Genomic DNA, 26,128 nt, shown 5'->3' with positions numbered 1-26,128 from the left:
GGCAAACCCTTTTCTCTTACTGTCCCTGAGGCCTTCAGGTGGAAGCTTCCTATTTTTCCTCTACTCGCACTTGGAGTTTTCTCTTGGGCTCCATCCATTTTCCCTCTTTTCACTCAACCGAGGCCATTATCTCTGTCCATTGCCCATATTTACCTGTCTGCCCATTGTAATGCTGACGTTAAGGCCTGTTTGTGATTTTGTATATATATACTGTATATACCATTTTTTCACCTGATGGGAATAATCCCATATATTCGCCTTTTTTGTTTTGTACATGTTGTGTTATCATGTGTAGTACATGATGATGTGTACATTTCTGTTATAAAATTTGAAAATCAATACAAATCTTTGTAAACAAAACAATAACAGAGGCTCTAACCTGTTAATGCTCTAGGCTCTAATGCAGTAGGTATAAGGGGGAACTGATGATGGGGGGGGGGGGGATGAGCTGCATGCAGAAGGTTTTTTACCTTAATGCATGGAATGTATTAAGGTATAAAACCTTCTGCCTTTAGAGCCACTTTAAATCACACAAAAAAAAATTCAACAGATTTCTTTTAAGATTGCGTAACACGTGGAATTAAAGTGTAAAAATAAAATAAATTTCACTTTAAATTCTTTAGAAAAATATACAGTACTTACAGAGAACGTAGTGTGCTCTAGCATGGTGTCAGCTTAACAATGCAGTGATGGTGTCAGCATTCCCAAATGTATTGCTTGGGTTGTGTCGCAGATGTGTACTTTTTATTTTTTATTGTTGCAACCTTGGCAATTAATTCTTTTTATTACATCTCACGACCTTGATGCTGTGTAAATTTCATGGGTTGTAACATTAAGAACATGAAGAACCAGCTGGCGTTGCAGTACTACCAATTTTCCCATTGAACTGCTGTGTTCCTCTGCCAGTACAGCTCCATTAGCAGAGACATAAATCTCCAAGAATGATAAAGCAATGACATAAAGGGCAACTAATTGCTGATACAGCCAATATGGGCTTAAATGGTGTGATATTAAAGACAACTTACTAGGTCTGTTCTGCACAGACCTTATTACTTTAAAAGAATCTCTGTCCCTGTTAGTGACTTTATTTGAAGCTACCAAGTAAATGGAAAGAGTTGACTCCTGTTTCTCAGAAAATGAACTTCTTTTGTTATCATACAGTTCTCATATTTTACTTCTATGTGACATGAGCTATATTCAGATCCTAAAGGAGAATTGTAGCAAATGGAGATTGACAGGAGAGGACTGTAGTTGCAATTTGTAAAATACAGTGACGTTAAATTACTTTATGTTGCCACAAGCAGAACTCCCAACTGTCCCCAATTTGGAGGAACTGTCCACCTTTTAGAACCATATCCCTCAATCCCTCTTTCCTCTCCAGTTGTCCCTCTTTATTGCTCTGATGTGTAGACAGGGCTGGATTTACATCTCAGGAGCCTATAGGTAGAGAATTCTAGAGCGCTCCCCTCTCCCCCCCCCCAAAAAAGACAAAGACCGACTATTTTTTCTTAATAAATATTTTTATTTAAATATTTTTCGATGTGTAAAGGGGAATGCTGCAGACTTTGTTGTAAAGGAGAACACTGTGGACTGTGATGTAAAGGGGAACTCTGATGTAAGGGGGTCTCTGGTCACTAGAGCCCACCCTTACACAAGATTCCTCAGAGTTCCCCTTACATCAGTGTCCTCAGAGCTCTTTTTTACATCAAAATCTGCAGGGTTCCCTCCTTACAGTGCAAGTGCTCTTTAAGAAAGAGCCTGGTCACTGATTGGTTGAAGGGCCAGATTGACTAATTGGCTTCATGCCAACATTCTCATTAAGGGGAGAAAATTCTGTGCTGGAACAGGGCCCTAACTTCTATCTGCCAACTGATACTCTACTTTATTTCCAACATTACAGATTCTTTGATAGCACCACTGTAGACAAGGGAAACACACGCTCTTCACTACATCCTAATCTCCGTCACAAACACCCTTTCTCTTAATTAGCAGAAGATTTCCTCCCAGTCATAGAACACAATCCCAGTTTCTATTCAGTGATGTTAGGCATGGGGCAATCTACAAAAGCATGCCTTCTAAGTCATTGAATGGGAAATTCAATATCAGGGTTTATAACATGGGTATTCATTGAAATGTCCCCCTCTGTTGTGTGTTTCAGGTCATACGGAATGTGTGGAATCTCTGGTGAATTCTGGAGTTAGTATACAGCAATACATAAAGCATCTGGGCTCTCCACTTTATGTGGCCTGTGAGAATCAGAAAGTGGACACCGTTAAAAAGCTTCTTGAGATGGGTATGGAATCATTATTATTATTATAATACAGGATTTATATAGCGGCAACAGTTTACGCAGCGCTTTACAATATAAGGAAGATATTACAATACATTTCAGTACAGAAGGAATCAGAGGGCCCTGCTCATGGAGCTTACAATCTAAAAGTAGGGGGAGGTGGTATAAAAGGTGATAGTTGCAGGCAATGTTCTGATGGAGGTGGCTCAAGTACATTTCTTAGGTGGAGGTGGGTAGGTTTCCCTGAATAAGTGAGTTTTCAAAGATTGCCTAAAGGCTGGCAGGGTGGGGTCTGACTGGACATATTGCAGTAGGGAGTTCCAGAGCATGGGAGAGGCCAATGAAGGGATTGTCAGAGAGCGGCAACGGTCACTGATCAGTTGGTAAGGTGTGTGAGTCTAGCAGCAGCATTCATAATAGACTGAAGGGGGGATAACCTGTGTAATGGTAGACCAGTGAGGAGGGAGTTGCAGTAATCAAGGCGGGATAAAACCAAGGTGTAGATAACTTGTTTTGTGGTGTCATTGTTCAGAAAGAGGCAGATTTTGGAAATGTTCCAGAGGTTGAGGCAGGATTTAGCCAGTGATTGGATGTGCGCCCAAAGGAGAGGTCAGAGTTTAGGATTACACCTAGCACTCTGGCATGAGGGGAAGGAACAATGGTGCTGATCATCTTAACGGTAAAGTCATGAGTGGGGGATTGGGGAGGAGGAAATATTACAAGCTGAGTTTTGGAAAAATTGAGTTTAACGTAGTGGTGTGACATCCATGCTGACATGTCACTTAGTAGATTTGTGACACATGAGGAGATTGAGGGGGAGAGCTGGGGAGTGGAGAGATAGATCTGGGTTTCATCAGCATAGAGGTGGTATTGGAAGCCATGGGAGGTTACCAATTGGCCAAGGGAGGAAGTGTAGAAAGAGAAAAGGAGGGGCCAAAGGACAGAGCCTTGGGGTACCCCAATGGAAAGAGGCAGAGGAGCAGGAGTTGTATGTGATGCTGAAAGTGTGCTGAGTAAGGTAAGAGGAGAACCAAGAGAGAGCAGAGTCACGGAGGCCAATGGAGTGGAGTTTACTGAGGAGCGGGTGGTCGACTGTACCAATGGCCATTGATTTTAGCATTTAGTAGGTCATTAGTGAGTTTTATTAGGGCAGTTTCAGTGGAATGTTGTGGGCAGAAGCCAGACTATAGGGGATCAAGAAGGTTGTTGTCGGTGAGGTAGCAGTTCATACGGTTGTGAACAAGGTGCCCGAGAAGCTTTGAGGTAAATGGTTAGCAGGGAAATGGGTCTTAAGTTATTCAAACAGGTGGGGTCCAGTGAGGGTTTTTTAAGTATGGGAGTAACCAGTGCATGTTTGAGCGGGGAGGGAAAGGTGCCCATGGGGAGCGAGAGGTTGAAGATGTGGGTTAGAGAGTTTAGGATAGAGCAGGAAGGAGGCTGCAATAATCTTGAGGGGACAGGATCCAGGTGACAGGTGGTGAAGTGAGCCTTGGAAAGGAGTTCGGTAACTTCCTTGGTGGTAACAGGGTCGAAGAAGGAGAGTGTTGAGCGTGGTGTTGGGCCTGGTATGTTGGTTGGAGGAGGAAGCTTGACACTGGAGATCTCATTGCGAATTGTGTCGATCTTGATCATGAATACAAACATCCCTCTTTTCCACTGAAATTGAAATTATTTCAAATATAATCTGTTTTATCCACTAGGAGCAAGTGCAAATATTGGTAAAGATCTGGACACTCCGCTACATGCTGCCGCAAGAAATGGCAATGCCAATTTAGTGAACCTACTTATTGACTATGGAGGAAGCACACAGAGCAAAAACACGGATGGAAAACGACCCTCGGAGCTCATCCCTTCACATAGCTCATTGAAGGAGATCTTTTTAGAAAGAGAAGGTAGACTTTAATCCAAAGTTCACGAGGACCTGTAGCAATAACAATTTGAAAGTTTCAGAAGAAGATATTACCTATAGGAGGTTAAATACCAATTCATTTTGATGGTACTAAAAGAAAATAGTAGCAAAACTTGTTTTATTGATGACAACAAAATACCTCTGAGATGTGCTATTAGAGCGTAAAGTGTAAGTCCAGCTTTACAAAAAAAAATCACACCATGCTGTTCCAAGTGGGTATAGCAGTGTAGTGTGTTAAACCTACTCTCCAGAAAGGCCTTTCTTTCTGGTTAAACTGTGAAGTCCACAACTGCATTTAGAAGTTTCTTAAAATCCTCTGCAGCCAGCAATGGCCTCATCCTGAGTTATTGAAGGGATGAAGCAGCTGTTGGGACCAGCACCCCCTACTGCCATGGAAGGGAACCCTGTCTTGCGCTTTTGGGATGCACATGGGCATTTTGTATTGTCACCTCTGATGAGCTCAGCTTCTGCTACAGGAGAGAGTACATACTTTGTATATTCACCCCAAAAGAACTGGATGGCACTCTCTCCAATGACACTAGGGGTTGTTGGTCTGAAAGGCTGCTTTGTGCCTACAATAACTTGGGATGGGGCCATTGCTGTGGACTTCATTGTTTAAATATAAAGGAAGCCCTGGCTGGTAAGTAGGTTTAACACACTATGCTGAATACCCATATGGGAACAAAGTCTGTTTTTTTTTCTATAAAGCTGAACTTATACTTTAAAGCACGGGTGTCAAGCTGGCGGCCCTCCAGCTGCTGCCAAACTACAAGTCCCATGAGGCATTGCAAGACTGACAGTTACAAGCATGACTCCCAAAGGCAAAGGCATGATGGGACTTTCACAACAGCTGGAGGGCTGCCAGTTTGACACCCCTGCTTTAAAGTGTATGTAAACTGTAAATATATTCTTCAGCATGTTTGACATCGTGCCTTATTGTATAGTCTTCCTAAACCCATTGATTTATGAAACTATGTGAAACATTCTTATCTGTCAATCCTACCAGTAACAGCACTTCATATTGCAGGCCGGCAATCCTAGGCCACTTCCTCACAATGAAAAGAAACATTGTCATCCTACTGTGTGGGCTCCTTCAGTTTGGCCATTGGGCGCCTATCTGAAAAAACATACAGGCAGCCCAACCGCTAACTAAAGGTGTGCACATGGGAAGCTGACACTGCTTCTACTAAGTGCAAGGCAGCAGCTTAGCATTGTCAGTCTGTAAGAGAGAGTGTTGTAACTGACAGGATCTCCAGGTAAGAAACTTTGCAACAGATTGAGAGAAATGGTATACAGTGGGGCATTATGCCAAACATGCTGGAAAATAGCCTCTGGGTTCACATACACTTGAATGAATTTAGATGCACTGTGTCTCAACCTGTAAGTGACCTTCTTGGTAGAGGCAGGACGCTTTCCCTGATGTATGTGAGCCTCCAGTAAGTAGAACAGCATGCTGCATAGTAATGACTCACCAAATCTCCTGAAGCTAGTAGCCAGAGGCAGCAGTGCCTTAGATCTCACACTGCAGATATACAGTAACAAGTCTTTAGGCACCATCATATACCAGGATGTGTACTGCTATTCTCACAAGAAATTCAAGACATTTCAGAGTACTGCTTAGGCACAATTAACAAATCTAGATTTTCTCTATAATATAGCAAAACTCTACTTTTTACATTCCAGTCCACCTTAAAGTGGAACTTCACTGTATCTGAGCACCACAAACCAAAAGCACTATGTAAATAATTTTTAATATTCAAAGCAAAGTCACCCATCCATCCATGTCTCATGCCTTATTTTGCTGAGAAATCACTTAGAAAATCACTCCCTAGTATTTCTAGCTGTGAAAATCTTGAGTAAGGGCAGAAGTCATGTAGAATTTACTTCCTGGGATCCATCTTCCCTTAGCTCAGGCATGCAGACAGGAGGTTGTGATTAGCTGAGAAAACCCCATCTCCCCTCATGAAGACTCCTGGGATGACATCATTTGCCTAGGCATGGAAATTAGGAAGGACTTAAGAAATGTTAAAAACAGTTTGAAACAAATAAATATGATATACTTTACTATATATTTACTAAAGTGTTACTAAACCCACAACAGTAAAATCAGTCTGTATATGCAGTAAAGCATGCTTGTTATACTCACTGTGGAACCTAAGGGGTTAATTCTTAGCATTGTGTAAAAATGCGGTTTGATCCTCTCATTTTTCCAGTGCCCCCCTCTTATCTCCTTATAAGACTTATGTATGGAGACAGTCTGCACATGCTCAGTTTGGTGTGTATTGCTGGAGAGGTTTTTTTTTTCTCTTGGGAGAGTGCATGTGATCAGCACAGGGCCAATCAGCACTGTCCAGACAGAGGTCAGGGGTTCTGCATCCTCCTAGAGCAGAAAGAAAACTCCTTCTACAAGCTTTAACCACTTGACCTCCAGAGGATTTACCCCCCTTAATGACCAGGCCTCTTTTTGCTACTCTACGCTGCACTAATTCAACTGATAATTGCGGTCATGCAATGCTGCACCCAAACGAAATTTACGTCCTTTTTTCACGCAAATAGAGCTTTCTTTCGGTGTAATTTGATCACCTGTGCACTTTTTATTTTTCACGCTATAAACAAAAAAAGGCCAAAAATTTTGAAGAAAAACAATATTTTTTACTTTCAGCTATAAAAAATATATAGTAAACTCAAAGTTGGTTATAAATTTAGGCCAAAATGTATTCTGCTCCATGTTTTTGGTTAAAAAAATCCCAATAAGTGTATATTGATTGCTTTGTGTGGAAGTTATAGCGTCTACAAACTATGGTATAAATACTGCAATTTACACCATTTTTCTGCTATACAGCGCTGCGCTAGTTTAACGGACAATTGCGCGGTCATGCAATACGGTACATAAATTAAATTTACATCCTTTTTTTCCCCACAAATTGAGCTTTCTTTCGGTGGTATTTGATCGCCTGTGCGGTTTTTATTTTTTGCACTATAAAAAAAAAGGCTGACAATTTTGAGGAAAAAAAAACAATATTTTGGACTTTTTGCTATAAAACATGTCCAGTAAAAATAAATGCAAAAATCAAATTTAGTCATAAATTTCTGCCAAAATGCATTCTGTGACATGTCTTTTCTAAAAAAAAAACCCAATACGTGTAAATTAATTGGTTTACGTGAAAGTTATAGCGTTTACAAATGGCGGGCAAGATACTGGGATTTTTAGTTTTTTTTTTATATACTAATAATGGCAGCAATCAGCGAATTATGGTGGTGATCAGGGACTTATGGCAGCGACCAGCGACTTATGGCAGGACTGCGGCGGACATTCTGACATTGGGGGGTACTGACTTGGGGTCACTGACATCCCCAAAAACACTAATACAGTGATCAGTGCAAAAAAAAAAACACTGACACTGTACTAATGGCAATGGGGAGGAAGGGGTTAACTTTATTTTGCAGGGAAGGGTTATAGGAGTGAGGGGAGTGTTTTACTAGGGGGCGGGGGTGTGTACTGGACAGGACAAGGCTGATCGAGAAAGAGAAACTGTTTTTTCTTGATCAGCTCATCCTCGAGCTGACAGGGAAGTGACAGACAGCACAGCTACTGCAGCTGTGCTGTCTGTCACTGTTTGCTGCCGATCGCTGGGAGACAGCCGCTAAGGACCGGCTGTGACCCTGCGACTCACATTTGCAGCGGTGATCGGTGGGACAGATAGGGCGGCGGCGCGCCTTGCGCGCCCCCTAGCTGTTTACAAAACACACGTTTTAAAACGTGGTTTTGCCTGCCAGTGCCACCCTGCCGCCGTATATCTACAGTGGCAGGGCGGCAAGTGGTTAACCAGTGCTCTGCTGAACACTGATAGAAGTCACAAGACTGCTCTAACTGCTGATGAGAAAAGGTATTTAGCAGTTTATATTTACTAAAATAATTGTATTTCCATGTTCTGTGTACTGTGGGAGACCAGATATAGTGAATGCAGGGCCCTGGGTTTAGTAACACTTAATGCTAGCAGCATAAGGATTCAAACTAATCAATGTTCATTGAGAGAGTGACGTTCTGGTTTAAGAGTTGTGTAAATAATGAGAACCTGGGTTCCAAGTAGAACAACTATCTTTGTCTGCAATGTTTACCCTCTGCCATTCATACTTCTATATGTATATTAAAAAGGATTTCTTTGCTGAATATTGCTATGGTCGATTCGTGCAGATTGTACTGTAACACATATTACATACCAGATTCTTGTGCTATTTGTGTTTCTTCATTTGTTTGCTGTGCTTATCCTCTAAACATCTGTGGAATTCTTTTTCCCAGGTCCGCTGACTTTGAAGCAGATTTGTCGTCTATGTATTAGAAAGTGCTTTGGACAAAAACAGCACCATAAAATATGTCATCTTCTCCTTCCTGAAACACTAAAGCAATTCCTTTTACACAGATAAATTACAATCTTGAGTTATAGTTTTTATAGTGTATAGTTTGTAACTCATATTGGTAAACTATGAACTGGAACTGACTTGAACAATTTTAATAAACCTGCTGTATTTTTATTTTATAAATATGTGTTGAGTTTTTGTTTGTTTGTTTTTATATGAGAACACATATCTTATAGACTCAATCAGGTTCCATAAATTAAAAGTATAAGAAATGTGTAAGAAATGTAAAAGGGAAACTATAGTATACTGGTATATGGTTTACACATTTTATATGTTGTTTTGTTGTTGGTATAAAACCCTTGATACTGATTTAGCAAAACATTCTTGGATTTCTAAGGCTAGGTTCACACCTATGCAGTTTGCATTTGACCCGTTTCTGCATTGCGTTTTTGTACCTGTGTTTTTTACGCATTTTGCAGCATTTTTAAAGCGTTTTTTTTTCTTGTTGGTAGGCAGAATTAAATCGTAAAAGGCATCAAAAATGTGGCAAAAACACACTACATGCTTTTCTGCAGCGTTTCTACTGAAGTCAATAAAACCAAAAGTGCAACTTTTTGTGTTCAAAAAAGTCCCTGATCCTTTCCAAAAAATGCACCGGGTGAAAACACGGAGATGTGAACGTGTTCCATAGGAAATCATGTTAAATGGACTGTAGTGCGTTTCTGCAAAATGCTGCGGAAAACACTTAGGTGCAGGGGCGGACTGACCATTTGGAAACTCGGGCACTGCCCGAGGGCCCGGGGTCAGTAGGGGGCCCCATGAGATGCCCCTGGTACCTTTTTCATAGGCTTTTTTGAGTTTGGGCAAGGACACAGGGGCCCCATGATCCCCTATTGCCCGGGGGCCCCATGAGTTGTCAGTCCGCCCCTGCTTAGGTGTGAACCTAGAGTAAAGGTAAAGCCAAGCACTAGGCACTCATCTGGTGACTGTCTCAGTTTAACTGAAAATCCAGCTGGGACAGAGAAGAGATCAAAGATAGTGTGTTATAAAAAAATATGAAAAGATTTTGTATTTTTTAAACCTGAACATAATTAATACATTAGGATAAAAAAAAATCATGATACATTAAAAGGTAAGGTCACCTTTTCACAAAATCCCTGCTGTACTTACTGCTTGGATGATTATCTTTCACTGCCCATGCTAACTGCTGCAGTGGTCTGGGCATTTGAAAGCCGCACTGCACTGTGCCATCTTTTCTTCTGTCAGAGCAATTCTTAGTAGTCAGCAAGTGTTTGTGCTGCCTAATGCCCGTTCACCATTGCATGCATTATGGTGCTACAGAGCCTCTGGACTGTGTACTGCATTTTCCAGATGCCCTCACTGCTACACCAGCATGAGCAGCAGAAGATAATCAAGAAAGGGAATAAGTGAGGCGGGGTCCGGGGGGCGGGGGGAGGGGCGAGGAGTTAATTCACCTTTTTTTTTTTTGTAAAAAGGTGAACTAACCCGTTAAAAAAAGATGTCAGTATCCTTTATTTGTGTCTGCCTCCTGCCACCGCTCAATGCCCTACTCTCCTACTCTCCCTCCTACAGGCATTCAATGGACAGATCAGTTAGTCTATATGCCAACCCGTGGTCCGTCCTATCCATCTTCTTTCTGCTGCCCCCAGGCCCCTTTCCTCTCTCCTGGTTCCCCTGTTCTCTCTCCTGGCCCCTTTGTACTCTCTCCCAGCCTCCCCCTTCCCCACAGCATTGCAGGCTTCACCCTCCATCCGGCTGCTGTGGGGGTTCTGTCAGGATGGAGAGTGGGGAAGGCACCGGTATATATGTCACCACCAAAGCCCCCCAACAGGGCTCCTAAAGAAAGGTGAAAAAAAATTGTAAAAATAATAAATAAAATAGAATGGTAAAAAATTATTAAAAAATAAAATAAAAAAACTACTGACATTGGTGGAGGATCTACCAGGGTTTCAAAGGTCGCACTTGCAACCGAGCCCTGACGTTCCGCTACCGGGCTCCAAGGCAAGGGCCCCAAGCTCAGGGCTAAAATGTGTGGGCCTATATTTTCCCAATATGGGCCTGCAACAAAGTATGTAAACTAAGAATATTTGAGAGTGCCAATGCTTTTAAGTGTCTATGTTTATTATAGTTACATAGTTTGTATGGTTGAAAATAGACACAGGTCCATTCAGTTCAACCTATGTATGTACATTATGTGTGATTGTTAAACTCTAACAATTCCCATAGCCCTGTATATCTTTTTGTGGACCAGCAAGTATCTGGTACGTTGCTGGTTTTCGGTTGTTATACCAGAGTGATACAGCTGCAGGCATCAGCCCAGTTGGCTCTCTTGTACAAGCAATCTGAGTGGCTATATCATGTACCGGGTAGCAGAGCCTGATATGATGAGGAAGGCCTCTCTTACACCTCTGACTCGGGGCCTCTGGTAGTGTTAACAGAAGGTGCAGGAGTGCTGAGTGGCACAAGTGCTTGTAAGTCTTGATAGAGGCAGAGCAGGTGTCCATGCTGGGCAGGTGAAGTCGTCAGGGGTCTTCAGTAAGGCAGGCAGACTGGCAGGCAGCTGGGCAGCAGACTAAAGGAGACTGATACTGGTGAGCGGGCAGATGAGACAGTGTCTGGTAGCAGATAGTAGATCGGCAAGATCAGCAGAGTGGTAGGGCAGTTACCAGTGGTGGGAGCCAAGTAGGAGAGTTAGACAGACTGGGTCATACACCATCAGGATGGATCAGGTATAGGGCGCAGGCAGAAGTGTGGTCTAGGTACAAGCTGGGTCTGAAAGCCGATCAGTGGATCAGAAGCCAATGGAACAGACAGAAGCTAAGGCCAGAGGACAAGCCAAGGTCAGTGCAGGCAGAGTTCAGGGGGTAGTCAGGACAATCCAGGTCAGCAATGGAAATCAGGATACAAAATCACAGGAACACAGCATGCACAAGAGGCTGAAGACAAAGCAGCACTGATCCAGAGTACTAGCCCAATTTTAAATAGGCCATTTGGCGCCATCATCTGTCACAAGTGCATGTGTGCACCTGCGCTCATGAATATTTGCACGGGTATGTGCACCAATGTGCGCGTGCATATACGCATGCACATTAGCATGTGCCCAATTTCGGCGAGCATGAGAAGGATTAGCTTTTGCACAGAAGTCTGTCCAGAAGAGCAGACTTGTCTATTAGGAAGACCTTCTTTCCTTGTTGTTCTTGTACAAGCAGTGGGAGGGAACGTCTCCCCCTCCCTCCACCTTTTGTGGCTCTCTCGTGATCTCCAGTCAAACCAGTAGACCCAAGCAACCAGCCGGCAAATCTGCCGGGATCAACTTTGATCGGCTCCCCAAACTGGTTGTACAGAAGTCAATCCATTAATCAACTTCAGTACAACAAGCCTGGTGGATTTTTTTGTAGGCGATTACTGGCAATGGCTACATCTGCTAGCAGTACTCATTGTGTTCTGCCAGCAGGCAAGGCTCCCCACTGGCAGAACATAATAGCACTGCGGGAGGAATTCACTGACTGTGTTGATGGGGGAAATAAGCAGTTATCTTTCCTTCCACATGTGGTGAAAGGAAAGAAAATAGTATTATCTGTATCATCTGTATCATTAAGAGGATCTTAAAGACTAGGCTCAGACTATCACGGAGCCTAAACTGTTGTTCAAGTCAGCAGTAAGCCCCCAGCCCCTTGCACTATGTTCAATTCCCACAATTTAAAAAGGAAATCACTTGTGATGCACAAAATAGTGGAAGTACATATGTTCAGTGAAAAAAATGTTGTCACTTGTTACTAAATGAACAAATTCCCTTGTGTATGGCTCCCTTTTTAAAATGCGCTCAACAATGAACTCAGGGATCTGCAAGGCACATAAATGAAGAGGTGAGGTGCCGAAATAAGCTGGAACGTTTGGTATGTGAAACAAGGCCAGTATGATTTAGTAAATCTTGGTTTGTGAAAGTTGTCCTTTCAGTATGCCTTTCATTTCACCCTAATACATGACTGGACAAATCCCAAGATTGTTTAATTAAATAATCCTGGATTTTTTTCACTAACTAATAAAACCTATGCTGCATAACAGACAGCAGCTGAAAAAATGATTAAAATAACGTTAGTAACCTGCAGCAATGATTTCAATGTTTTCATTCTTTGTTTTAATTTTGTAGGTCAATGTAAAATGTTTCATTGTGAAGCAGTGGTGTTTCAACATGGCATAATTGTTAATTTACACACTGAAACCTTTTATGTAAAAGAGTCAAAATATTGCAAAAGCTGCTAGTATTTTGGATATATGGAGTCAATCTCCTATCTTACTCAAAAAATCAGACAGGGTCCACTGATAAGGTAATCCTCTAAGACCTAGTTTACACTGGATCCAACTTTGAAATCGTACAACTTCACTGCAATTTTTCTGACAGCTCCATGTCAGCCACCTCTGGGTATGTGCTGCCCATACCCCAGGCTATCTCATAAATTTGACCCCCACTGCTCAGGACTGCTTTCCTTTTCTTTCCTCTGTGTGGTCAGGACCTGATGCAGTCTCCTACCTCGTTGGATTAAAGATTTGGCTGTCCATCCAGTGTGGGTCCTCCTGGACGTAGCCCTCTTTGTGCCTGCTAAATGCTTCGGCTGTGTGGGGTCCCTGCTGCTGATTTTCGGGGCTGTAGTAATCAGACTAAAGGTCTGCAGTTGCGGGGTGGCATTGTCTCCCCTCTCTGACTGTTTGGAATATTGTGGAACCTCAGGGATCTCTCAATGCTTCTATAAACAAATCTCTGGTCCAAACAAGATGGCAGTGCGCTCTATGGTGGTTTCCATAGTGTGGCCTCAGTGCCATACAGAGCATGTGCAAGGTTAGAAGCCAATGGGAAATCTTGGGGGCTGAGCTAGGTGGCTTGCTACCAAATTTGCAGAGTGCTCAGTGTAGTGTTGCCTTGCTATAAACAGTCTTGTGCATCTTCGGGAGGCTGCCATACTCAAAGAGAGTGAGGTAAGGCTGTGAGCCTGCTGCTAAATCTGTGTGTTCTGTGTGTGAACTGAAGGTGACCTGTTCCTCCTGTGCTTCCTTACCAGCCTACACCATCTATTGGTGCACATGAGACAATGCCAACCCCAAAAGACCAGCGTAAGAGAATCACCCATTGCTCTGTTGGATTGCCATGCTTCCTGAGATGACACAAGTTTTAACCCTTCCTTTGCCAGTTCATCGTCTCCCTGCTCAGAGAAATGCCATTCAAGACAAGATCAACACTCTAAGTCCAGGGACAGTTGGCACAGAGACTCGGAGCCCCTCCCACCACCCCACAACCTGCACCACAAATCTGCTGGGCTTGTCTGAATGAGTAACTTCCAGGGAAAACGGTTTGTGAAACCTGCTTCAAAGATGCAACCAGGGACAGGGACACAGGGAAGGGTGAGATGGTTTCTCTTATGAAGCAAACTTTCATAGATACGCTAAACTCATTTGCTGAACAGCTACAGCTGCATCAACAAGCCCCTTCTTCATCCCATGTGGCTACTCCTTAATTAAATACTGGGGTTGAAGAGACTTAGGCACTACCTAGGGTGGCGTCCAAAGATTGATCTGAAGAAGAGGAGGACGCAAGTTATGAGGGGTTCAACTTCAATCTATCACAACCCTTCTTGAAAAATGTCAGAGAAGCCCTGCACTGGGAGGATATAGTGGAAGAGCTGCTGAGGAAACAGTGTCATTACTTTAACAATATGAGGAAGGAGGAGCTCACCTTTCCTTTTATGGATAAAGTGTAAAGGCATAATTAAAGATGAGCGAAAGCAAATTGAGAAATAAATCTTCTTTTCTCGAGAATCGCTTTGTGAAGATGTACCCCTTTAGGAAGGAGTATGTCATGCATCTGGAGGACCCACCAGTGGTCAATGCAGCTCTCATGCATTTGGCCAGGCATGTTATGTTGCCACTGGATTACGCTGTTTCGTTTAGCGATGTCCTCGACAGGAGGGTGGACTTAGACCTTAAAAACCATCGGTAGCCCTAGTAGCGACTTTCAGGGCCATGGAGGTCTGGATAGACAAGTCAGAGGCAGAGGTTACTAACAATCTTGGTAAAGCTGAGATCATTACCTCATTTAACAACCTAAGGCTGACAGCCGGGTTTATGGTGGAGGCAGCTATTGACTTAATTAGATACCTTGCGCATGTGATGCTATAGCCTTATGGCTCAGACCTTGGGTGGCAGACCCCTAATCTAAACAAGGTTGGTACAAAATCATTTTTGAGGGCCAGTCCCTTTTTGGTGACAAGCTGAACACAGTGATTGCCAAAGCAACAGAGGGAAAGTCTGGCTTTATCCCCCAGGATAGAAGACTACTCCGCCAGAATAACCCAGCCTTCATTAGGCCCGCTAAAACAAGGGGAAATAAGCAAGAGTCTATAGGCCAGAGAGAGAATTCCGCAGACCTTGGAATGCCCCCTCTGGGGTGAAACCAAAGAGAACAACCACTTCTGCAGGCCAGGATCCCCGAAAAGCCCCAGAAGTAGTTTTGATGGTTTCCCCATCTGTATTCATCCTGTTGGAGCCAGGCTGCACAGTTTTTGGACAGAAAGTATGGACAGAAAGCATGCAAGATCACTGGATATGGTTATCCACCATAAAGACAGGACAATTCTGGGAATTTCTGAAAAAAACAACCACTCTCCCTTCCTGTGGCCCAAAGAGGGAGATTCTGTTTCAGTATGTGGACACACTTCTCCAACAAAAAGCAATACAAGCAGTTCCCCGGGAAGAGCGCTTCTTAAAAGTCTACTCTTTGCTATTCTTAGTGCAGAAGAAGTCGGGGGGCTGGAGGCCAGTAATAGAGCTCAGATGGCTAAACTGGCATAAGAAGAAGGAACATTTCAAAATGGAATCATTACAAATCAGTCTGAAAGGGGATCAACCTGGAGACTGGCTCCTCTTGATAGACTTTAAGGATGCGTATTTTCACGTTCCAATCGCCTCACGTTTGCAGAAGTTCTTGAGATTTGTGGTGGGCCTGTCAGGAACCATAAACCAGGTGGAGACAGAAAGTGCACCTTTAATAAAATAGCAATAAATAACACAGTTCAGGAATGTACTCAAAACAGAATCCAGGGTTTGGATGCCAGAGCAGGTAATCAGATGAGCCAGGGTCAGGAAACCAGAAGTCAGCGTAGTCAGGAGCCAAAAATCAGGAACAGGAATTGGAAGAGAAGTCAGCCAGACCAGATTGTACACAAGCAGAAACACATTGATCATAGACCACGTAAGGGCAAGGAGGAAATGAGCTAAGCTGCTAAAATAGCGAAAAGGGCTGGCTGTAGGCCGGACGAATGAGGCAGGTAATGGTATCCAGGTGATTCAATGTGCAGACAATGAGTGTGTCAGGAATGGACTAGCCAGCAATGGTGGGACTCACCTGCCTTTTGATCTGCAGTACCAGGGCTGGCCAGCGGATGCTCCCAGCAATCAGAGACTCAACTTTGCAGCCAGCTAACACCTGGAACTGATTATGCTGGGGTATTTAAGGGATGGCCAGACTTGCAGACTCTGCCTGGGTGTTGTGTTTCTCTTGGGCCCTGTATCCTGTTCCTGCTCTCTGTTCCTGTCTGATTCTCTGCTACCTGTTCTGATCCTCTGCTACCTGTTCTGATCCCTGGCTTGTCTGACCATCCCTCTGCCTGACCCTCTGTACTACGCTGCCTGCTACCTGTTCTGATCCCTGGCTTGTGACCCTGACCATCCCTCTGCCTGACCCTCTGTACTACGCTGCTAGCTACCTGCTGAACCTGGCCTGTGACCCTGACCAATCTCCGCTTGCTCCCCCTGTACCTACCTGCCCAATTGATATCGACCCGGCCTGCCTGACGACGCTTGCTTGTATGTACTGTTATCTGTGGGTGGTTGGTTTGGTTTGTTTGCACTGTATTATGTTTAGTATTGCACTGCGTTTATGTTTGTATTGTTAGTGTTAATAAATTATATTGTTTATAACATATCTGAAGTCTGCGTTTCCCTGCGTCAGTCACACACCTCTGGTCACACCTGGGAGCCCTGACAGAGTGGCTGGTAATTAACCACTTGCCCACCACCCCATCGCTGATGTACTGCTACAGAGTGGCTTTGCTGGGCAAAACCATGTAAATATATACATGATTTCTAATTTTTTGGGTAGGGGGCGCGTGCACGTGCCGCCCTACCCATGCTGCTATTGGCTCCTGAGGATGTCAATCACCAGGTCCCGGTTGGCGATTTTCGGCCAGGACTCAGTGATCGTCGGTGAAGCTGAGAGTGGAGAGATCTGTATGTAAACAACACAGATCTCTCTGCTGTCAGCATGGACGTGCTGCTTTCAGCACAGCAGAGAGATAGAAAGCAGGAGGTCTGCTTAGTAAAACAGCACACAGCACACAATAAAGTTACTCCCTAACACACAGTTAACCCTTTGATCGCCCCATATGTTAACACCTTCCTGCTCAGTGTCATTAGTACAGTGATCACTGTATTAGAGTCACTGGAGATGTCAATGGCAGTTAGTCAGTTCCCACACAGTGTCAGAATGCCTGCCTCAGTCCTGCAGTCCCACTATAAGTCGATGATCGCTGCCATTACTAGTATAAATAAATAAATAAAAATTTTAGTATATATACCACCATTTGTAGATGCTATAACTTTCATGTAAACCAATTAATATACCCTTATTGGGATTTTGTTTTAGCAAAGACATGTAGCAGAATACATTTTGCCCTAAATTTATGACGAAATCTTATTTTTAAAATTTCTTTATTGGTTGTGTTTTATAGCAAAACGTCATAAATATTGTTTTTTTTTCAAAATTGTCAGTCTTTTTTTATTTCCAGTGCAAAAAATAAAAACCGCAGAGCTGATCAAATACCACTGAAAGAAAGTTGTGTGCAGCGTTGCATGACTGCGCAATTGTCAGTTAAAATAACGCAACAACGTATCGCAATTCCTTGGTCACGAAGTGGGGAGTAACCTTCTGGAGGGCAAATAGTTAACTGACAGCTAAGAAGCTTTTGAGCACTGAAAAAAAAGAGCTGCTTGTTAAGTAGCAGGAGCTCAGCCCTGACAGTAGCCCCTCCTTGATGACCCCTCCCCCTCGGGGGGGGCACCAGGCTTGAGGGGAAAACATAAATTGAAAGCATGGAGAGGGACAATAGCATGTACATCCGAGGATGAGACCCAAGAGCGTTCCTCCGGACCGTAATCCCTCCAGTGAACTAGATTGTATGCATTCACAAAACCTACGGGAGTCAATGAAAGATTGTATCTCATATTCCTCATGGCTGTTAACCTGAACTGGGTGAGGGTGTGGTACTGAGGTGGTATAGCGGTTAAACACCAAAGGTTTTAATAAGGAAACCTGGAATACATTGGAAATACACATGTTGGAAGGGACATCTAATGCATATGCCACTGGGTTAACCTATGGAGTATGCGGAAAGGCCCAATATACTGAGGTACCAGTTTTAGTGAGGGAACACGGAATTTGAGGTTATAGAAAGACAGCCAGACCCTCTTCCCAACATCCCAACTTGGTAGGAGGGTGCAGGTAGGCGTCGGTCAGAATGGAGTTTTTACCTCCAGGGGAGTGTTGCAAGGATTCTTGGATCTGCATCCAAATGGAATGGAGTTCCCTAAAATATTCGTATAATGCAGGAATTCCTTGCAGAACGAATGTTTCAGGCAACATGAATGTGCCAGCACTGGGGTAGCAGCAAAAGCGGTCTTGAGAGATTCAAAGGCTTTAATGGAATCCGAAGACCAATGCTGTGGGTTGTCCTCCTTTCTGGTCATATCAGTCAGGGGTTTGACCAGAGAACAGAAACTGCGAATGCATTTCCAATTGACAAAGCCAAGAAAACGTTGTAGAGGACATAGACCTATGGATTGAGGCCACTGTAAGACTGTAGATAGTATCTCTGGGTCCATCGAAAACCCGGTAGCAGATATAACATAACCCAAGAATTTAACCTGTTCACTATGAAACTCACATTTTTCCAACTTGCAATAAAGGTTGTTCTCTCTCAACCTCTGTAGCACACAGGAGATGTCTGTGTGGTGGTTCTCTAGGGACTTTGAATATATGAGAATGTCATCGAGGTGAATCACCACACATTGCTGCAGTATATCTCGGAGGACATTGATAATAAATTCCTGGAAAACTGTGGGAGCCTTGTAGAGACCAAAGGGCATTACAAGTTATTCGTAGTGTCTCCACCTAGTATTAAATGCATCTTCCATTCTTGGCCCTCACTAATCCTCACGAGACTGTATGCCCCTCTCAAATTGAGCTTAGTGAAGACTGTTGCTCCCTTGAGGCAGTCAAATAATTCCTTTATCAATGGGATTGGATAAGCATTTTTAATAGTAATGTGATTGAGACCCCTATAATCGATACAGGGTCTAAGTTCACGGAGCAGTAGAAGAGGATTTGCAGTTGAACCCCTGAGATAGTGAATCCGCAACATACTCCTCCATAGCCTTATCCTCCAAGACTGTTCTTTATATTTATATTATTAAAGTTTTTTTTTTTTTTATAGATAAGTCTATGTGTGTGTTTATTTGTTTTTTGGGCTGTTGGGGTGGAGAGCAAAATTGTATGAGGGAGCCCACAAAAATCTCAGACTCTATTTAACCACACCCCCTTTAAGCCATGGCCAACATTTAGCATAATTTAAGCCACACCCACTTCTAAGTGGTTATTTTTAATTTAAGCCACACTCACAATTGATGCCCCACCCCTAATTTATATATCACTCTGCCTGCACTGGCTTAGTGTCCCTAAAATGTTTTTGGAAATGTTGGCAACTATGGATGCAGTGGTGTAAAGCACGCCACCACTGGACTCTAGAGCAGTGAATTCATGTTCTCTGGAGTGACAAATTATGCTTCTGGTAATCCGATGGACATGTCTGGGTTTGACGGTTGCCAGGAGAACGGTACTTGTCTGACTACATTGTGCTAAGTGTAAAGTTTGGTAGAGTTGGGATTATGGTGTGGGGTTGTTTTTCAGGGGTTGGGCTTGGCCTATTAGTTTTAGTGAAGGGAACTCTTAAGGCGTCAGCATACCAAGACATTTTGGACAATTTCATGCTCCCAACTTTGCAGAAACAGTTTGGGGATGGCCCCTTCCTGTTCCAAAATGCCTGCACACCAGTGCACAAAGCAAGGTCCATAGAGACATGGATGAGCGAGTTTGGGGTTGAGGAACTTGACTGGCCTGCACAGAGTCCTGACCTCAAACCGATAGAACACCTTTGGAATGAATTAGAGCGTAGACTGCGAGCCAGGCTTTCCCATCTGACATTGTGCCTGACTTCACAAATGAGCTTCTGGAAGAATGGTCAAACATTATGTAAGCAGGTAGATAAGTGCTGCCTTAATATATCCACAACATAGGTGAATCAATATAGTGACACCATCAAAACTCCATACTGGACTATTGATGGTGTCACTATATTGATTCACCTATGTTGTGAATATGTTCTGGATATATTAAGGCAGCACTTATCTACCTATGTTTACATAATCTTGAGGGACAATACCCAATGTAGCAACGGCAGCCATTATTTATTTATTTATTACATTGAGTTATATACTTAGAATGATTTATTTTGAACACATAAACACGAGTATATTCACTTTTGTTTTCTAGAAACGTTTTCACTAATCTTAAGCACAGGACATAAGCTCTCAATTTGTTAATGGTCAAACATTCCCATAGATACAGCCCTAAACCTTGTGAACAGCCTTCCCAGAAGAGTTGAAGCTGTTATAGCTACAAAGGGTGGGCCAACTCAATATTGAACCCTACGGACTAAGACTGGGGTGCCATTAAAGTTCATGTGTGTGTAAAGGCAGGTGTCCTAATACATTTGGCAATATAGTGTATGTGTGACTGGGCCCTTAGTGTGGACTTCTCAGAAACGTGAAGCCCGGCCTTTATTTATATGACTATGGTAATATCATTTACAAACACCAGATGGCACTATCGGTTAACTACATTTTTCAAGAACAAATTAGCATTCAATGGTTTCCTTGCTACTTGCAGACAATATAAAGATTGTTTTTTCCAAGTGATGTACAGTAATGGGCTTTTTTCAGGTCGATATTAACATAGATGTGCTAATTATCTGATTTATCGTGCTAGCAAGGAAATAATGCCTAATGCCCTCTTTATCTGCTAAATCAGTAAAAAATGTTATGATTCTTTCATCAGTAACACAAAATAAAATTCTTGTCAGGCATAATCCTTGCATTAAAACATGGCATGATAACTCTGAATTGATGTTATTCCATCCTTATTATCGACACCAGATATAAATAACCATTAGGAACCAGAGACTAGGAAAAAAACTAGTTGAACTTTATTGATGTGTACACTTAATGTGGCAGTTGATTTGTAATGAGAAGGAGGCTTTAAGCCCAAGGACAGAATTCACGCTAACATGTATTGACAGCAGGAGAGTCACATTACCTGGAAAGCTCACAGTGGATGAGCAGTGCAAGAACTAAAGGGTAATTGCATGTTTGCCAGTGTTGGGGTGGAAAGTGCTGTTCACAGGCAAAGTCATGTTAGTATACAGGACAGAACCTTCATTTACAGAATGTGATCTGATCGGATTCATTGCATGTTGTTACGATATCCAGCAGTGTCGAGGAAGATGATATTTGAAAAACTCTCTGTAGTGTTTTCTGGCTCTTTCTGCCTTGTGTGACACAAAGGAAATACTATATTTTTTGGTTTTCCTTTGTGCTACATTTTCAGTATTATATGTGATTCATTAAAGTCTAAGTTTAGGTAAAAAAAGAAAAAATCAGCACAAGGGATGGCCCTTACATTTGATACAAAGTGTCCCTTGTGCTGGTCTCAGCTGTCCTAGTTGAAATCAGATATTCTCTGCCCCCCCCATACTCCGCAGCCATACCTACAACCAGGGGGTGTAAATATACACTGTGTGCACAATCATTAGGCAAGTGAGTATTTTGACTAAATCATAATTTTTATGTATATTGTCCACCTCCAAGCTGTATAAACTTGAATGCTTATTGGATTTAAGCATATCAGGTGATATGCATTTGTGAAATGAGGGAGGGTGGGGCCTATTAGATCAACACTCTATATCAGCGGTTCTCAACCTGTGGGTCGCGACCCCTTTGGGGGTCGAACGACCATTTCACAGGGGTCGCCTAAGACCATCGGAAAACACATATTTCCGATGGTCTTAGGAACCGAGACACCGCTCCTCTGTCTCAGGCGATGTGTGGGCAGGATGACATGCTGCCTCTGTCACCTGGCCACACCTCCGGGATCACTCAACAGCTCTGCCTCCTCGCCGCTGATTGGCCACCGGAACTGTAGCTCAGGAGAGGCACACAGGCGGCCAATCACCGGCGAGGAGGTGGAGCTTGGAGAGGATTAGCCGAGCGGCAGCGCGCGTAGATCAAAGAAGATCGAGGGAGCTGCCGGAGCAAGTGAAGAGGAGAGCGGCCAGAGAAGGAAGACAGCTGACAGGTAAGTGCAAATTTTGCTGCTACAGCCAGGTATGCTGGCTGTAGATGGGAGAGGGAGAGAGCGAGCCCAGGCTGGAGCAGGGGTCAGCAAGGTAAGTATCATTGGTGTCAGTGGGAGGAATAGTGCCCCATCATTTGTGTCACTAAAACCAACGATGGGGCACTATTTCTCCCACACATACACCAACGATGGGGCACTATTCCTCCCCTCGCTGACACCAACGATGGGGCACTATTCCTCCCCCCACTGACACCAACGATGGGGCACTATTCCTCCCCCCACTGACACCAACGATGGGGCACTATTCCTCCCCCCACTGACACCAACGATGGGACACTATTCCTCCCCCCACTGACACCAACGATGGGGCACTATTCCTCCCCCCACTGACACCAACGATGGGGCACTATTCCTCCCCCCACTGACACCAACGATGGGGCACTATTCCTCCCACTGACACCAAGGATGGGGCACTATTCCTCCCCCCACCGACACCAACGATGGGACACTATTCCCCCCCCCACTGACACCAACGATGGGGCACTATTCCTCCCACTGAAACCAACGATGGGACAATATTCCTCCCACACTGACACCAATGATGGGGCACTATTCCTCCCACTGAAACCAACGATGGGACATTATTCCTCCCACTGACATCAGTGATGTGGAACTATTCCTCCCACTGACACCACAGATGGGACACTATTCCTCCCACAGACACCAATGATGTGGCACTATTCCTCCCACTGACACCAATGATGGGACACTATTCCTCCCACTGACACCAATGATGGGGCACTATTCCTCCCACTGATACCAATGATGGGGCACTATTCCTCCCACTGACACCAATGATGGGGCACTATTCCCCCCACTGACACCAATGACGGGGCACTATTCCTCCCACTGACACCAATGACGGGGCACTATTCCTCCCACTGACACCAATGATGGGGCACTATTCCTCCCACTGATACCAATGATGGGGCACTATTCCTCCCACTGATACCAACGATGGGGCACTATTCATCCCACTGATACCAACGATGGGGCACTATTCCTCCCACTGACACCAATGATGGGACACTATTCCTCCCACTGATACCAACGATGGGACACTATTCATCCCACTGACATCAGTGATGGGGCACTACTCCTTCCACTGACACCAATGATGTGGCACTAGTCCTCCCACTGCAAAATTACAGTTATGAAGTAGCAACGAAAATAATTTTATGGTTGGGGGTCACGACAACATGAGGAACTGTATTAAGGGGTCGCGGCATTAGGAAGGTTGAGAACCACTGCTCTATATCAAGGTGTGCATTATTATTAGCCAGCTTCTTTTCCTCAGGCAAAATGGGCCAAAAAAGAGATCTACCTGACTATGAGGCTCCATGCACACTGGGTGTTTTGACAACGTTGGTAACGTTAGCTGTGTAAAGTCATGTTAAAAACGCGAGGTTTCAGCTTTTTTTTGCGTCTTTGCATTAGCGTTTAGTTTCGGCGTTTTCCCGTGGTTTTTTAGTGGTTTTTTTACCCCCCAAACTATTTTTTTTGGTAAAAAAAAAGTCAAAAACTCCTCTAGAAACCCACTAGTCCTGGGTTTTTTTTTCCAGCCAAAAAAACGTCCATGCCGAAAGACGTTGATTACAGTCTATGTGTTCATGGACACATACGATAACATGCTGGAGAGTTTAATGACTGTAGAAATAAACATCAAAAGCCAAAAACAGCAGCTGTAAAAACGTCCAGGACAGAAAATTCAAAAATTGTAAAAAGTCTTTCAGAGGGATGCAGCACTCTTGAAATTGCTAAGATTTTGGGGTGTGATCACAGAACCATCAACCACAGACACAAATTAGCTGCCAAAGATTTGAGAAGAAGGAAACGTGAAGCTACCAGGAACCCATTATCCTCCAGTGCTGTCATATTCCAGAACTGAAACCTACCTGGAGTGCCCAGAAGTACAAAGTGTTCATTACTCAGAGACATGGCCAAGGTAAGGAAGGCTGAAACCTGACCACCACTGAACAAGACACATAAGTTGAAACGTCATGACTGGGCCAAGAAATATCTGAAGGCAGATTTTTCAAACGTTTTATAGGCTGGATCAGTAATGGGCACAGAGCTCCACTTCGATTCAGACGCCAGCAATGTGAAGGTGGGTTACTGGTAAGGGCTGGTATTAAAGATGAGCTCTTTGGACCTTTTTGGGTTGAAGATGGACTCAAAATCAACTCCCAAACCTACTGCCAGTTTTTAGTAGACACTTTCTTCAAGCAGTGGTACAGGAAAAAGTCTGCATCTTTCAAGAATTCCGTGATACTTATGCAGGACAATGTTCCATTGCATGCATCAAAGTACTCCACTGTGTGGCTAGCCATTAAAGACCTTAAAGATGAAAGAATAATGACATGGCCCCCTTCCTCACCTTACCTAAACCCTATTGAGAACTTGTGGGCCCTTCTTAAATGGAAAATTTATGGTGAAGGAAAACAGTACCCCTCTCTGAACAGTGTCTGAGAGGCTGTGGTTGCTGCTGCACAAAAAGTTGATTGAAAAAAGATCAAGAAACTGACAGACTCCATGAATGGAAGGCATCAGCGCCAAGGGGTTAAAGCAACTCCTAACCAGGGGTGGACTGACCATTTGAGTACCCGGCACTGCCCGAGGGCCCGGGTCAGTAGGGGGCCCCATGAAATGTCCCTGGTACCTTTTATAGGCTTTTTTGGGTGTGCTTTGAGTGTGGGCAAGGACACAGGGGCCCCATGATCCCCATGAGTTGTCAGTCCGCCCCTGCTCCTAACCATAAAGGTCCAGGCCCAGATCTTACAAGCCTTTTTCTCACACAACCATAGATGATACCCTTATTTCATAAATTACTTTAAGGTAATACCATACCACAAACAATGTCTCACTTGAATATCTTGATGTGGCACTTCCCCCCCTTCCCAGTTAGGTTACTAGGATGTTAAGTAAACTTAGCTCTTTTTGGCTCCTCTGTAATCACTGAAACAGTTGTAGATTACATTTGGCTGTTCTGGGTTTTACAGGCTGCAAGTTTGATTACTCTCATCTGCCTTCTGGAACATAGGAGATTGAGCAAGGCAAATGAGCAGCATGAATATTCATTGTGCTGCAGCTAATCCCTGAGGGAGGAGTCCCCAACCTGAGGGGCTCTGCCGCTCTGGGCAGATTGCTGGAGTTGCTGCATGTTCATTGAGGTCCCAGCTGTGGCATAGCTGGGGGGCCAATTTCAAAAGTCCTTTGGATCCAATCAAGGGATTTTCACCTAAGGACCTGGTCTGAAGAGCTCACTAAAGAGTGCCCAGTGGAAGTTGGAAGGAGACATGAATCTGTCCTGTGGCATTGTGAGCATTAACCTCTCCCTCATTGAAGAGTATCCAGTGGATATTGAAAGGAGTCATTCGGTGATCCTGTGACATTGTGAGTACAGACCTGAGCTCAGGGTCCTGGGACTGTGTGCTGCTTTCTTTGGGTAAAAGTGCCAGTGGTAGCCCTGCCTGGGATAACTTTTAAAAAGGGCTCAGTTCTGCCATGTTTACTTGTTCTTGCATAGAGACTATTCAGAGAGGCTTAGCAAAGTGTAGTGTCCTCCTGTGAACATACAGTGAATCAAGAGCATCCCATATCATCGTACACCACATCCCATCCAAGTTCTTCTGCAATAAAAATCCTAAAAAGACATCTCCTACACTGATTACTGAACTAAGAGTGAATGAACTGTTACTGTGTGCCTGGCTGCCTCTTTACTAGTTTTGGGAATGAACCAGTTAAATTACAGTGACTCCTTCCCAAGACCTTTCTATCATTTGATAGTATTGCCTAACTCAGGTTTAAATATCTTTACTTGCATCATGGCATCTAGATTATTATCCCTGCTCCCATCTGTTATCTAAACACCAAGTAGGGTTTATAATGCATCGCCAGGCTGTATACGATACCTGAAGAGTGTTAGATATTGTGGACACCATCAAGCAACAGGACACCTCAGCTTTGTTGCTTA

The 26,128-nt window shown here is 43.7% G+C and overlaps 1 protein-coding gene across 1 annotated transcript in view; it reads left to right on the top strand.

Annotated features, from left to right (window-relative positions):
• Positions 1–8,741, top strand: part of LOC149457932 (ankyrin repeat and SOCS box protein 9-like) — a 55,592-nt gene extending 46,851 nt beyond the window's left edge. Inside the window, exons 5-7 of the mRNA XM_089682977.1 lie at positions 2,159–2,293; positions 3,991–4,182; positions 8,500–8,741. Of these exons, the coding sequence (XP_089539103.1) occupies positions 2,159–2,293; positions 3,991–4,182; positions 8,500–8,624 (452 nt within the window). The 3' untranslated portion in view covers positions 8,625–8,741. The remainder of the gene's footprint in view (positions 1–2,158; positions 2,294–3,990; positions 4,183–8,499) is intronic.
• Positions 8,742–26,128: the final 17,387 nt, after the last annotated feature.

The sequence above is a fragment of the Staurois parvus genome, unplaced genomic scaffold, assembly GCF_062004578.1.
Source record: "Staurois parvus isolate SC_StPar_1 unplaced genomic scaffold, SC_StPar_1.0 ptg000299l, whole genome shotgun sequence".
NCBI classification, from domain to species: domain Eukaryota; kingdom Metazoa; phylum Chordata; class Amphibia; order Anura; family Ranidae; genus Staurois; species Staurois parvus.
Note: the sequence above shows the minus strand (reverse complement) of the source record. Positions and strands in the feature narration are given on the sequence as shown.